This window comes from Nothoprocta perdicaria, unplaced genomic scaffold (assembly GCF_003342845.1).
Source record: "Nothoprocta perdicaria isolate Ctin4 unplaced genomic scaffold, notPer1 scaffold_59, whole genome shotgun sequence".
NCBI classification, from domain to species: Eukaryota; Metazoa; Chordata; class Aves; order Tinamiformes; family Tinamidae; genus Nothoprocta; species Nothoprocta perdicaria.
Genome location: NW_020455854.1, coordinates 1,236,476 through 1,251,927, shown reverse-complemented (window position 1 = coordinate 1,251,927; position 15,452 = coordinate 1,236,476). Strand labels below are relative to the sequence as shown.

Genomic DNA, 15,452 nt, shown 5'->3' with positions numbered 1-15,452 from the left:
GCTTCTAACCATAGGTTTGTTCTCTTTTATAAATAGGTGAGAAGTGGGATGTGGTCTAAAAGCAGCCTCTCCTCAACAAGTAGCATTTAAACTTGTTGGATGTAGTTCAAATGAGCATCAACCACAACTACTAATGTCAGAAAAACAACAACAAAAAGTAACTCTGCCTTCCTCTTTGCATTGCAGCTTGCAAGAGCTAGTGGCAGATAACCATGCACTCATTTCTGACCCTGAAAAAGTATGAAGGCAATAATATTCCTAAAAGCATTGTAAAGAAAACTCGAGCAGCCTCTAAAATTGTAGGCAATTGGTACTTGGAGATGCCAGGAAAGCACTTCTTCAATTTGTGTGCAAAGACTCATATTCTCCCACCTTAAACCAGCCATTAAATAATCCCTTTAGGAGACAGCAATAAAAGCAAGCTTTATTGCTGTACTTATTAGGATTGTTGTTTTGGACAAACATTTTAAAATACAATCAATTGCCAACTAAAACCTGCATGAGACGTGGAAAAGGCACCGAGCAGACAGCAGTGTACACCTCACCTCAAACACAGTCAAGCTGTACATCATCACGTAGTCGTTCCTTGTACTCGATAAGAAATAGAGGCAGAATCTCCAGGCTCCTATCTGCTGGGCAAAGTTATTTAAAAGCTCCTCTTTAAAAAAAATAAAATAAAATAAAATAAAAACAGTATTAAAATATATAAGCTATAAACAGATCAAAGATATCATATATATATAGCATACTGAACATGGAAGGTATCTATTTTCAGAAGGCAACACAATCTGGAATAATCACGCTCAGATGTATTAAAAACAATCTAACCATAGGCTTCAGTCAAAACAAAATGAACATGTCACTTCAGAAAACACTGTTTTGGCATTATTACAACACTAATCTAAAAGTTTAATTCTAAAATATGATACATAGAAAATATTAAATTATGACAGGGAATAGCAGACGACTTGAGCAACAGGCAATATTACCAAATATAACAATTTTATCAATAAAAGATAAATGGTAGGACATTAGGTCATAGTGAAAGACTGCACGGACTTCACACAAAGCATTAAAACATCATTGATTTAACATGATTGCTTTGAGAGCACTTTTTCATTGTAGGTCAGTATAACAAGGATTTCTCTGAGCATTAGAAAGCAGATATGTGATTTGATCACTGCACAACAAGTGACTATGTATAAAACATGAAAAAGAAATGTCTTTCACACTGATATTTCTGGTACCAAAGCTAGAGATGGCAGAAGTCTGAGAGGAAAAGCAACCAGCCAGATGATTTGCCTATTTATGCCCATTAGCCACAGATGCAGGAAGCTAATCTAGAGCACCTGTAGAAGTTTGCTTCCAGTTTGCAGAAGAACACAGTTAATAAGGCCAACCAGAAGACAACCTCATTAGTTTCTTCCACTTGCAATTGCACCCTAAGGCACATTCTCCTGCTTTCCCTTCTTAACATATGAAGAATCTGAGGTCTATGCTTCATCTCTAGGCAGAAAGCAAAGCTCTCCCGAGACATGCAACCCAACAGTGCACGGGAGAGAAAAAATAACATCCTTTTCTTACAATAGCCAAGTTATTACTCTGGGGAAAGAAGGTGCTTTTCCATGCCTGCAAGAGCAGGCAACCACTGCTACGTTATCGACAGGACTTTTCCTAGGATCTCCAAAAGCCAGATCGTGCAACAAGTGTTAAGGAATTCTCCCATTCTTTAAGATCATATGCAAGAGAGGCTAAGATGCCATTTCCATATCAAGTAGAGCACTTCCATCCATCACTTTTGTTTAACAGGACAACCAACTTACATCTGCTGATGTATGCAACAGCACAAGGAGAACACAAGCATTCATTACAAACGGCATGAACTCACCTATCTCACGTTTCCGTTCATTTGTTGTGCAATTGTGGAAAAACTCTGTCATTAGACTCTCCAAAGCCCGTAGTGAGGCCTCTTCGGATGCCTGAAAACATTTCAAGGAAAAAGTTAAGGCTAAATTGTGCTCTGGCTTGCATTCAGTTTAAAGTGTGATTTCTCCATAAAGCAAAGCACTTGGAAGCCAACATCAAGTAGGTCAGATGTGCAAGCGAAGGTCTGGAGTCCATGTATAGCATGATAATATAATCTGGAATTTAAACTGCAGAAGGGAGTCAAGTAGCAACAAGATTTGCTCAAATGAAAGCTTTGAAGGTGGTTTTTAGAGTCCATTTGTTCAGAGTTGTTTCCTTCTGCTCCGTGTGCTTGAGGAGCGAGACTTGGCCACCACTGATGGTGCTCAGGAAGGAGCTGCTCCAAACATCAGGGAAGGGGCAGATTTCTGGAAAGTGATATATGAGTATTCCATTGCTTGACTTCTTTTAACATTGTCAATTCATCAAGAATAAACTAATACTAATCAATAAACTATCAAATAATAAGCTATCAATAATAAACGCATCAAGTCCCGAGACCAAATCTTCTTCTACGTGGAAGCAAAGCAATTCATTAAAAGAGCAATGGGATATCTTCTGCAAACAACAATAAAAAGAGAAACAAAAGCCCTGACAGGCAGCGTTCCTGGAAGAGGCCAATTGCAGAGAGAACAGCAAGCGTGAGGACTGCAGAAACAGCACGTGCCTCCACACTGGTTTTTGTTCCCTCACGCAGCCCTGGGTTCTCAAGCGCCGGAGCCCGGGAGCAGGAGAGCGTTTCCTCAAAGCCTGACACTGCATTAACACCCCAGGAGAACCACAAACTCAATGCAACAGCAGGAGAGAATTAATTCAGCTCTGTTCTCCCAGCAAACAGCACGGGATGCTCAGCAGGACATTGCACATCTTCAATTACTTAGCGAAATAACACTGCATTTCATCTCACCTTTCCTCTCCCCTCCCTTCCATTCAAAACCAAACAAATAAAGCAAGATGTGCTCTAGCATTTTAGCAAAAAATATCCTCTTAGTGAGAAATAACTTACAATAAGCTCCAATGAAATCAAAGCCTTGTCATCTTAAGCAAGATCAAATGCCCATTATCATTTCTTTAATCTACTTAAAGGTGCTTCCTTGAAAACTGTTTCTTGCACTGGAAGCCTGACCTTCAACGTGACCCTTCCAAATACTCAACTGTTGCTTCTTTCTGTCAGTCACCACCTGCTAGATAAGCGCAACATAGTGCATTAAGAGTCACCTTAAAGATTTTAATTAAGTAGAACCCCTAAGTGATACTGGGCTATAGCCACATTACCAGTTCTACACATTTCTTTCCTGGATGTGTGCATCGTTCTAAATTCCTTCCTGGATGCTTGTTCCCAATCACAAGTGGACATAAGAAATCCCATGTTTAAGCAACTCCCTGCAAGTCAGTTGTTGGCTGCTCAGCAGCAGAGCGAGGCCCACGGGCAGTTTCAGACACCAAACCTCCCAAGAGCTGTTGCCAACTTGGGCCACATGGATGTGGCGAAGCCACATTCCTCGTACCGAGAAAAGTCAAGATTTTTATGTACAACAGTCTATTATTTAAGATTTCCAAGCCTACTTTTGGAAGTACGTTGCAGAGTTCCTAGAAACACCAACATATCCTCCACGGACTTTACAATGCCTTGGCAATGAGGTCTTGAAGATGACATTACTTAAGAGCCCCTTCTTAGGAACCCACTTCATATCTTTTACAGAAAATATCATAGTCACAGTACTCACAGAGCCAAAGGAAAATGAAAGAGGACTCACAAGGCTACTGTTATGGCTTGGCTGCCAGAGGGGCACATTTTAGCTGGGCTGCAGCTGTCCTGCGGTGCACGGGTCACACGTCTGCTTACCACGTTGGAGAGGGGCACACTGCCCTCCCAGACAAATGCTTGCTCCGTATGCCTGGCTCTAACTTTGGAGCTGTTCTACCTCTAACTTTCCCTTTGGGCCAGGGATGGGCTGGAAAAAAATATATAAAAATAATAATATTAATAATAAAATCACCTGACATTTAGCAGTCTTCTTCAAATGGAATTTTATGGAGAAAGGTCCACATGCTCTGAAGCTGGCCAGATTCCGGGACCGACTTGGGGCAGAGGGAAACGTGTGGCCTGGGAGATTGCTTTCCTCTCCTGTTTGCCTCTCCGGGCTGTTCCGGACGCGCTGCCAAGGGAAGGAGGAGCAGCCCCAGTTGTCTGAAGCAATCAGCACCCTGCCCAGCGGCCGCTCCGCAAACAGGGGCGCCTCTCGGGCGCTCCCCAGGGCGCTCGGTTCCAGCTCCACATAAAAGGGAGAAGGGCACTTTCTGCATTTGCCAACGCCTTTGGGCATTCCCCAGGTTCGCCACTTCTAAAGCCTGCTGGATCTGCCGCCTTTCAGAGCCTGATAAGAGGGTCTTCATGACAGGAGGAGCTGCAGGGCAAGCTTACCGCACACTTAGTCACTCCACAACTGGATTAGCTATAGCGAGACCACAACAGAAGCAGCAGCAGTACCTGTCTTTAGCATATCCTGCACCTCAGTGCTGTAATTCACTTTAACACGCCGTTAACTTTCTTCTAGGAAACTCTGTTGAAGAAAGGGATGAAGGAACTGGAAAGTATCACGTTGGTCTGAGCAAATAGTGCTGAGGAAGCCCCATGCGACAAGACGAAACCCTATGGCAAAGCCAGAACTGGCAGCATTCAGGCCAGCAGAAGTTATTCCACAGTGGGAACACATTGAAGAAAAGCACGTGCTGCTTCCCACCACCCTCTTTGGAAAGACAACCAACCAACCTATTGCTTGACTTCACCCAGCAATACTAAAAGCCAAGGACCACCCCTGTGCCACCAGCAGCAAGTCCTTGCTTGGCAAAGACTAAGCAAAGAAATAAAGCTTCAGTGGTCTGAAACGCCCATTCAGGCCAAGAGCAAATTCCACTGCAGATATTGTCACAGAAAGTCATGAATCCTGGACCGTCATGACCAAAATATGCTGCAGATTTTCCAGGTAAGGCCTGGCAGGTTGCCTCATCTTCGTAAGGCGTTGAGAAACCTTGTTAAGGTAGAAATAACTTCCCACTCGTTTTTGCAGGTCATAAAACGCACCTGGCCTCCTCCTCCCACTGTGTATTTAAGGCCAGAGAAGGCTTTCAAGGAATGGCATTTACTCTCTACCACAACCATTTGAGGAACAATAATATATGTTTTTATGAAACCAGTTTTCAGAGCAGGTGGTGAGTTTTCTACCACGAGAAACTTCACAATTCACAGAAAGCAATCCATGTGCAATTTGCCCCGTCACTACCTACACTAGTTCCAGTGCTTCAGGTTTCCTACATGTGATAAGGGAGCTAATGCCATGAGACTGCACCAGGAAAGGATTTTAGCTGCGAGATTCAGAAAAATCCCAGCCAAAGATGTCACAATAGGTCACAACTTGGTTAGCAGAAAAAGTCAGTGAATAGTCGAGAGAAAGCAAATGAACTGAAGTGCAAAGGCACAGAGAGCTGCAGACCATTAGGAAACCCAAACTGGATCCTCAGACTGCTTTCAAGATGGCATGAGATGTGTGGCAGTTGATCCTCCCCAAAGACTGGCAGACAACAGCTCCTTTTACACCCTGCAAATAGCTTCTGGGGACAATTCATAAGGTAATTCACACCCTGATTGCCACCTAAGGCAGGAGGTGCCCCAGCTGCCTCCCATTGCCTCCCTCTGTGCCAGCTCAGGAGCTACATGGACTCCTCTCAAAGCTGAATCACTCTCAAATGGATGCAGATAACAAAAACAAAAGAGCTTGGAGCGGGTACACTGCACTGCGAGTCCCCTTGAAAGGGAGATGCCAGCTGTGTCACACATCAGCTCTTCCTTGGAAGTGGGACAGCCCATCGGAGCAGACCTCACACAGGTAAGGGTGGGAGACAACGCGCACCTTGGCCTCCACACCCCCCAGCCCCACTTTTGTCTCATGAACAAGAATTCTCATTAAAGGTATTACATACTACCAATAAAGGTATTACTTGTCTCATTAGAGGTATTACATAAGAGCCATCAAGCAAGAGGTGTGCAGGTGCCTGCTCGTGCCATTCACTGCTGAGCTCCAAAGCTTCCGTACCCACCTGGCGCAGCCAGGCACAGCTGAGGGGATCAGCTACCTGATGGAGAGAAATAATTAGAATTTGCTACCAAGTAATTGCATGTGCAGAAACATTCTCCACCCATTAGAGTATCAAAAGGAGTATTTACAAAACCTGGTTATCAGCTGAATCCTTGGCTTCCGTTCAATTATATTTTAAGGCGCGGGAATCATTACCTGACTTCTGCTAACACACTGTTACATTATATAATTACATATATCATTAGATTATATAATTAAATGTTATAATAATAGAGACATTTGAAAAGCTATAGCATCTTAGGATGCTTAAACTCCAGTTCACTCTCTCTTATAAGGCCCGAAGAAGTAAAGTCTTCCTCACTACCAAAACCCAGCTCCGTAATAATTTTAGTCTGTAGCTTTATGACTAAAACGTTTGGCTGGGATGAGTTACTCACCCACTTCTGAAGAATAACCAAGTAAAACCAGTATAATATGTTTACTGTAAAGAATAAACATGACAGCATATAGATTATAAATAAATGCTTGGGGCTGCATTAACATAAGGGTTTTTGGATTGCAATTTAGACATTGTACATTTGCTTTAATAGAAAGCACATGACTAATTTTAGCTTGCGTAAGACCCAAGATGATACTCTGCTTCCCATTAAGAATACGGCCGTTCTGGAAAACACAGGGGTGCGTTATAAAGCAATCTACATTTTATTCAGAAGAGTTCTCTGGGTTTGTCATCTTCTTCCATCATTTTACATCCTCTAAAGGTCAGAGCCACAAACTAGGACTGTCCTAAGCATTCTAGCTTTAGCAATTCTAAAACAGTTGCACTGGAAAGGAGAGATTCAATCGGGTTTTGCTTTCATAAATAAATGCTTTTAAAAAGAGAGTCTCTCTTGGAGGAAAGCTTTTCTCTAATGGCTTTCCATAAAAATACAAGCTGTTAACCTTTCAACGTTTGCTATTAGCAGCTCAGCTGAGTATTGATCACATAAATGAGGCTCTAAATAGGGCATCTCGTGCTGATGATAACTGTAAGGGGGGAGGCTTTTGTCTGTTGCTGACTTTTTCCTTTCAAAGATATTTGGAGACAGATATAAGGGAGACAAATGAAGGTAACCCATGCACGCAGGCAGCGCTGCAACCTCTCTATTGGAGCAGGAGGAACTCTTCCCAGTGAGGAGCTGTTACTCATCACCTCTGCACCCGTTGCATTTGGAATTCAGACACCCACTCCTGTTCCATCCTCCTTTCAACAGCTGCGCTGGGGCAAGATGCCAGCGAACACTTTTCACACCCAAGACATCCTCACTGGCACCTACCAGCGCATCAAGCCTCCTTGCTCCGTAAATCCCTACAGAACGCAGCTCTCCAACCAGCACAGCACGACSCCGGCCTCCCCATTTTCTTGAGCCTCCTTCTAGCTCCCCTTCCAAAGGGCAGAGCCCTTCACAGCGCAGCCTCCTCCTGCTTATCAAGGTTGCTTATCTTGTCACGACGCAGCTCCATCCTCCAGCTTGGGCTCATCACAGGGCAACGATTCCCAGTAAAATGGGATGTCGGGAGAACACCAAATGCAGAACTACTGCCCACTGTTCTCAAACAGCAGGAAATTTCTAYAAAGCCACCAGCGAGCTGGTGGATGTGGAATAACAACAATAATTAAGCAATTTCTAGTACAAAATAACTCAGTATCATCCTACTTTGGCTCCTCAAATTATAATGACCCCCTTTTTCTATCTTGGAAACTTCTGTTTCCAAATTTGTGCAGTTACTTAACAGTATAAATCACACACAAAAACTCCCAAGCTATTACAGCTCAACAGCTGTATTTTCTTCCGTATCGGATTTTACAATTATTTTACAGTGCTATAGATAATTTTCAAGGACATTCGATTGAGACTAATTTAATGATACACATACCTACGTGCATGCACGTATGTGTACTCAAGTATTACAAATGCTATTTACTTTAAGAATCAGTAGGATGCCTCACGGAGATCCTTCCTGCCTAGTCACAGGCTGACACAGCAGCGAACACCCCAGTGACACTCGCAGAAGGACGTGGGGCACTCCAAGCCCGCTCGCGTGGCTCCCAGGGTCCCCTTTTGGGGTTGCTGGCAAAGCCCAGACATCATCGCTAGACACAATGAAGTCACCAAAGAGCTGAAGAACAATATTATTTCATCAGTAAAATCACAATTTTCAGGTGTTTAAACAAGCATAGGTATAAAAAACACCTGATGCACCTAGAAAAGATGCACACACACTCTCCAAGGCACTCAAAGGCAGGAGTACTTATTACTTTTAACCATTTTTCCGGCTAAATCACTGGCTTGCAGCCTGGCATTACGAACTTCTCTCCTTAGCAGCACAGCAGAAGGGAGGCTGAAGCAGCAGCCTGCCCATCGGAAGCAGTGCACGGCGCCCGGAACGCGGGCGCCCCGCGCAGCCTCCTGCTGATGATATCGAGCGTGCTCAGGCTTTACTCGCAATTTCCGTGTCGCACTTCAGACATGTTTTTGTGGTTTAATGAACTGAAACCAGACTAAGCTTCGTTCTATGCTGTGAGAACAGTTGAGGCGCCTAGTGCTGCTGCAAGAGAGATTTTCTGGCTGCAGAACACTACCTGGTCGCTTCTTTAACAACCACAGCCTCAGCAATTAGACGCTCATTTTGCAAACTTATTTCTGTGATACCACAATTCAAGCTAAATAAATCTACCCAAGAAGAATGAATTATTGCTGTATCTGAAGGAAACCCACAGAGGAGTCGAGCAGCACAGCAGGTCGCCTGCATTTGTGCAGCGCCTGCTGTGACCAAGCAGGTGAGCAGCACGGGAGCTCCTCAAGGGCCCTCCACCTGCATCCGCTCATCATGYGAGACATCTCAGTCTGCACTGGGGTTTTCCGGATTCTGGGACATCCCAGATGCAATGTATTTCACTTAAACATCCGCTAAGGCCTTAAAATGACCATATGAACACTGCTGCATAGAACAAGCTGCAGAGAGTCACCAGCAATAACCTGATTTCTGCAGTGGGATAAGGAGCCCACCTTCAGTGCAAACCGCACGTGCCAGCAAGCAGCTTGCAGAGCACCCATGGAATCATGTTCCTTAAGCTTTCTTGTGCAGGCAGGTTCGGCTAACCGGGATGTAAGTTTGAAGGTCCCTGCACGGACCATTTCACACTTGTTTAGGTGTTCAAGTGAGACAGCAATCCTGTGGAAACACCGCGACCATAAAGCATTAAAATCCACGAGCTACAAAGATCTCAGAATCTTTCAGAATCCCACCAGATGTGGTAGACGAGGTTAATAAAAGCATTACAGCAAGATGACATGAACACTGCAAGACTTTTTTACTTAAAAACCAAACCAAGCAGCCATAGGGCTTGCATCATGGGGAGCTCCRGCCCATCATGTGCCACTCACTTGCCCAGTGATTTACTGGGCTTGAGCTCAGCCACGGGCTATTTCCTCAAACAAGCAGTTGCCACAAGTACAGCAGAGAGCAGCAGGACATGCAGAGGGGTCCAGCGCAGGCTACCGAGATCCATATTCTACATCATAAAACTGTGGATTATCATAGTACAAGAACGGCTTTTTGACTCGCTTTTCGGAATGGATTTAAATTCCCTTCAATTCAGCAATTTGACGAACGATACTCCTCAGGGGACATCTGGTCCAGACAGTGATGGGTGRCCATTCACCAATTTTTAAGACACCACCAGTAACACCCAGAATGAAACCTCATTAATGAGAAAAAGGCAACAGGTCATGAAGTCAACATACGCTTTGCAGATGAACAGACCCTGAATAAAGTCACAAGTCTGCCACGGGTGGTCAGCTGCCTACCTGCCAAGTTATGGATACTCAGGGACCACAAGCTTGGTCTGGCTCTCTCCTAGAGTACACAAATAACCTAAAATCTGCCAGTGCAGCCTAGAAATTCATGTCTGCACGCRGGGCACTTTTGCAATCTTGTCACCTCACATCCTCCCTGTGCAGCTTCCCCAAAAGGCACCTACAGGGAACCTGCAGGATCTTGGTGGTGAACGGGTCTGTCCTCTCCCATATCAGGCGCCCGGAGCGCAGGAAGGGCCACTCCAAAGCCTGGGACAAGAGCCACGCTGCAAGGACAGTCAAGGGAGTCCTATCCAAGTACTCCTTCTATCTGCACAAGCCAATCCAGGCTTGCACGAGCAAGGTGACAGTGCTGGCCCATGTGAATGCAGACAGCTTAACGCTCATTTTGAGAGAGCACATCCACTGCATTTATAGATTAAAAAAGGAAGTCCTGGAAAACATTCCAAGRACATCATGTTATGGCTGACAGCATRTSTGYGTGAGCAACGTGGAATATAAACTACTATAAAGTACCAAGAAAAAGGCTTAAATCTTCTCRCTCACGTGGTACAGAACAACACGTGAACAGTGCAGGGCAGCAGCATGTAAGATGAACTCCAAAGGGAACATTACAAAACTATAGTCCTTTAGCTAAAGTTTGGCTGAAAAAAAAGAAAGAAAAATKATCTGACTTTTAGTACAAAGAACACATTTTTTTCTTGCACTTAYGGATGAACATTTGATACTTTAAAATGCTCAAACCTCTTTTTCCCCCAACATGTGGTATCCCAGCATGGTAAGTCRCCTAGACCACAGAGGAGGATGGAAGAGAGCAAGAGATGTGTGTGATAAAAAGCTGTAATAAATATAAAACTCTCCTTAGAGTCACCTCTTTCTTTTAAACACGTYGTTTAGCAGCGAGCAGCCCGGGCAGCCTTTTGGACCAACTCCAGCCAAATAAACGGTGCTCAGTCCAAAAGAAAGGGACCCTCAGTAACTGCTTCTGTCCCTTGGAGAGAACAAAGCATGCACAAGGCAGGATTTCCAAAGCTGTCTCCTATTAGGAAGAGTCACRTATGCACCTTTCTCAAAAAGAAAATATAAAAATCCCCTTTGAAAGGGATTCACTTTGTAATTAAAGTTTTAATAAAATATTAAATCCCCGTTTCTCACCATGTGCTCGCAGACAGAAGCGAGTTCCAGGATGAATGAGCAGCTTCTCGAACAGCAGCACTTGCACACTGAAAAAATACACTTATATATGTTTTTCTTGTACCAACTCGCTACTGTTTACAGCGGCATTGGAACAACAAAACCTTTCCAACAGAACTGGCATGCATTATTATAACTGCCATTCTAAGCTTTCTATTTTAGCAAGATGAGCCTGGTAAGGAACTTAATTTCCTCTCAAGAAGCAGAAAACTTACATTAACATCTGGGATACACAGGAGGCCAAGGCAGCAAGGACCCAAACAGAAACAGAAGAGCATCTACTGACAGGACATGATTTGGAAGGATTTTAAGACACTTTGTCATCTTCACGTAAAAGCTTCATCATTTATTTTGCAGATACCTGTAGCCATTAAAAATTAAGTGCAACTCCCTGTCCTCACACTCCTGTTCAAGCCATTAACGAGACAAATGGCAACACCTAACAATACGCTTTAAAATAATTAAACAGAATATAAACTCGTAAAAGCTTTTAAGGATTGAGCAGTCTCTTCCCAGTGCTGAGTTCCTGCATGAACTTAATCATACACGCCAAGCGCTAACACTTTTCTGCTAAAATAATCTCAACAACCAGCACTCACCGAGCAGTGGATACCACCAACAGCATCTGGTAGGAAGAGGTTTTTCAAGATAGTTCAGTGCATCTTGATGCAAATCAGAGCTCAACAATTTTGCCTTGACACCTTTTAGTCTTACTGGAGACAGTGCAGCCTACATTTAGTTACTCAGCTCTTTGAAACATGCCATGTATGATATAACTGCTATAGATAGTGCAAGGTATTATGTGCATACACCAAGTTAGCTGTGTTTGTCAGAGAAACAGCTTTCATTATGGGAGAAATACCCTCAATAGCCACACTTAACATGAGTTTTCAACTGCAGCTTGGCTGTAATTCCCCTTTCCTCTAACTTTGCCAGAACTGACCCACAAGTTTCTTATTTATACACAGCCACCTCAGGCAGAAGATCGGTCTCTTGGCTGTGTAGCACATAGCGCTATACTCTGCACTTACAAAGAAGCTTTAGTTCAATACTAATAAATATACGAAACCCTTTACAGGCTTCAAAGCTTAGCTTTTATTTTATGATTTAATAAAACAGGGATAACAGTCATGGGGCACAAAAAGTTATGCAACTGCAAGGCCAAAAAGGGAAGCTAGATGTTAGCACTGAGGCTGGCGCWTAGAAGTTCCCATTCTCTACTCACTAGCGTGAGTGAGAAGGGTTTAAAACAGGTTTACTTTTATTCTCAAACGATGCATTTTAGGGGATATACAGGAAGCTGAGGGAACCTGGGACTGCTGCAGCACACGAGCCTAGCTTTGCTGCTGCGCGTTAGGCGGCTATGTGGGGGTACACACAGAGCGGCCGCGGGAAGGGACCGCCRGCCCCGTTCCCCTTGAGCGGCGACGGTCCCGACCCGCGCCGGCACTTCCTGCCTGCCGGGACCGGGGCAGAGCCTGCGACAGGGCCCCTGCTCGCCAGACGTGGGCAAGGGGAGAGCAGAACATCCCCCTGCACCCACGCAGCCACGGCAGAGCCAAGGCACAGGGCCTGCGAGAGCCAAAACCCTCCCGCCGCCTTCAGAGCGGCTCTCAGAAGCAGCCCCAAAAGAGGGGCTGTGGGGGGCCTGACCCAGCCCCAGTGCCAGCTATGCTCGCACACATTAATTATGAGCTGTTTGGGTAATTTAGCAATCTATTCGGTAATTAAGAGTAGAGGAATAAGCTACACCTCCTAACTACTCTGCAAGCTGGACGTACCTTAYTTCTCAGCAAATGGATGGCTCAAATCATTGTCAGTTCTTCATAGGAAGCTTTGGTGCATTAAAAAAATAGGACTTTACTGCTACAAAATAATTCGTAAGGTAATTATGGGAGCTCTAACATAAAAGCCGGGATGCTGGCATGGACAACTTTGGGAAAGACTCAAGCTATACTCTGCCCCTTGTCTACCTCCCTTTTTACAGATATATTTGCTTCATGCAGAACAGAGAAATAGGCTTTTCTGGACACTCTTGCTGCTACTTGTGGTGAACGCTTTCTACTTAGCTATGTGCTTATCAGACCCCATGATACAAAACAAGACATTTTTCATGGCATGTAAAGCCCATATATGTGAGTGATCTGCTTGCAGTCCTCCAACTGGAGGGCTGACTTTGTGCGATTTCTTTAAGGACACATACCTAAGAAAACAGCACTTCCTGGAGGAAACCTCTACGCTGCTCTTTCCACAGTTGGTGGGCTATAAATCCTAGACAGAATACAAGAACACAGTAGCTCTGCAATGCAGAGCCCATGATGTTTTCTGTAACTCATCTCCTACTAGTTCAGAGATGAACCATCCTTCACGGATTAAGGAGTATTCAAGGACTCTTCYTATGAACAATGCGTATTTTGAAGCTTTTTGCTAAAAATCACCAAACAGATCCTAAACTTAAGTAGTTTTAGTTATATTTCTTGAGCTAGTAAAGTTTGAGAAGTGCTAACTGAGTATGTAGGATGGATCTCGTTATTCTGCRTTTAAAGGTTAACTTGCCTCCAAAAATTTCCATTTGCAACAGCAGATTCTACCCACCTTTTTACCTCCCCACATAGATATCAAGACATCACCAACACTGATGCACACCACTCAGTAAAAACACAGCTGGATGCCGTGCAAAAACTGTTCACCAGACACACACAACTCCCACTACAGCGTGATGTGTCACAAGCTCCCAAGAACAGCCCTGGGCAGTGTCAGGAGCACAAAGCTCTTTGGTAGAGCTGTTGAAGAACTGTTAACTTCTCAAAAAGCAACAGGCTGATTGTGTGTGGATTCAAGGTTCTTATGATAAGAAACAGTTCTTCCACGGCGGTAAAAGATTGTGGAATCAGAGCATACTAGAAGTGCAGGAATTTCTGACATTGCAAGGGCATTTTTGAGCGCGTTGCAGTTTTCCCTGCCGCCTTTACAATGGGTCGTTCTCATCATTCCTCCCCAGTTCAGGAAGAAAGCTCCAACTCATCAATGGTTCTATTGTTTACCCGCTTSAGTTTCAACCCACTGCAACTTCAGCTAATGGGACTGTCTTCCTCAAACCCATGTTTTAACAGGGAAGTTTAATTGCATTTTACTGCTCCATTCRACCTCCTGGGATCCCACCTTCAGCCTCAACTCTTCCAGCTGTTTCCTGGAAGAAGGGGGCATTAGTGGAAGCACATGCCCATTTGTAAAATTCAAGAAAACAAAAACAAAAGGAAAAACACTGCCCAYGAACCCAATGTCAAGCATTCCAGGGCTACAGAGGACAGCCCAATGACTGTCACTCACTGTTCCCATCCCTGCTTGGCTTTCGTGGGAACCAAGAATTTGGTACTTGAAAGAAAAAGCTGTAAATCATCGGGCCAAATGAGCATGTTTATTTGCAGGCAAGGCAAGAACTAATGATTCCTTTTGCCATTTGCAATGATTAATATATGTCTTGAAGAATAGGAGTCAATTGCCTTTYTTCTGCGTGCATAGTACACTTTCCTCCATACAAGTTCATCAAATTCTTAAGAGTTCAACCATAACATTTATTCAGCTTTTACAATTGAGGCACTTATTAATAAGACTTTTTTCCCCTGCTTGGTTTTGCTGATGCTAGATTTAGAAAAAGCCACAACTCTCAGCACACAGGCCARGAGTCCATCCTGTGCATGCAGAGAGGTCGCTCCAATTGCTCGAGCAATGTGTACGAAACTACATCTGCGAGTGGCAGTCTGCCACCCAAAGTTTTCAAGGATGCTACATCCCATTCCAGCAGATACGCTCGGAACTACCAAGATATCTCGAGGGGCCTAATGAAACTCAAGTTCAAGGGGCTACAAAGAGCAGGGTTTCACCAGACAAGCAACAGTGCAAAAGCAACAGAAACACATCAGGTTACACGTTGCCAATGGGTTGCTGCCTACGAGTTGGGATCCTGGTTTCCTGAAGGCCTGATCTCGCATTGCCCAACACAGTTTAAGATGGGAAGCGGCTGAAATTGAGGCCAACAACCACAGCCTGCAGTCAGACAGGGTGCCACTGGGTGAGGGACGCTCTCCAGAGCGGATTCAGCGCTGCTGGGCACAACTCCCTACTTACCAAGCAGCTGCAAGGAGGCTGCTTTAGATCAACAGGCTTGTGCCGCCCAACACACCTCGCACCGAGGAGTCCACACGCGGATCCCCTCCAGCAGGTCAAGAAAGAGAAGCTGCCCGTATTTTGGGGGGGAAGCTGCCCGTATTTTGGGGGGGAAGCTGCCCGTATTTTGGGGGGGAAGCTGCCCGTATTTTGGGGGGGAAGCTGCCCG

The 15,452-nt window shown here is 44.6% G+C and overlaps 1 protein-coding gene across 3 annotated transcripts in view; it reads right to left on the bottom strand.

The window, feature by feature from the left end:
• The window catches only part of XPO6 (exportin 6), a 53,266-nt gene that overhangs the window by 35,187 nt on the left and 2,627 nt on the right, over positions 1-15,452 (bottom strand). For all 3 annotated transcript variants that reach the window (XM_026048981.1, XM_026048982.1, XM_026048983.1), the window contains exons 2-3: positions 1,889-1,979; positions 546-658 (exon numbers count right to left, since the gene is read on the bottom strand). In XM_026048981.1, coding sequence (XP_025904766.1) covers positions 546-658; positions 1,889-1,940 — 165 coding nt within the window. In that variant the 5' untranslated portion in view covers positions 1,941-1,979. The remainder of the gene's footprint in view (positions 1-545; positions 659-1,888; positions 1,980-15,452) is intronic.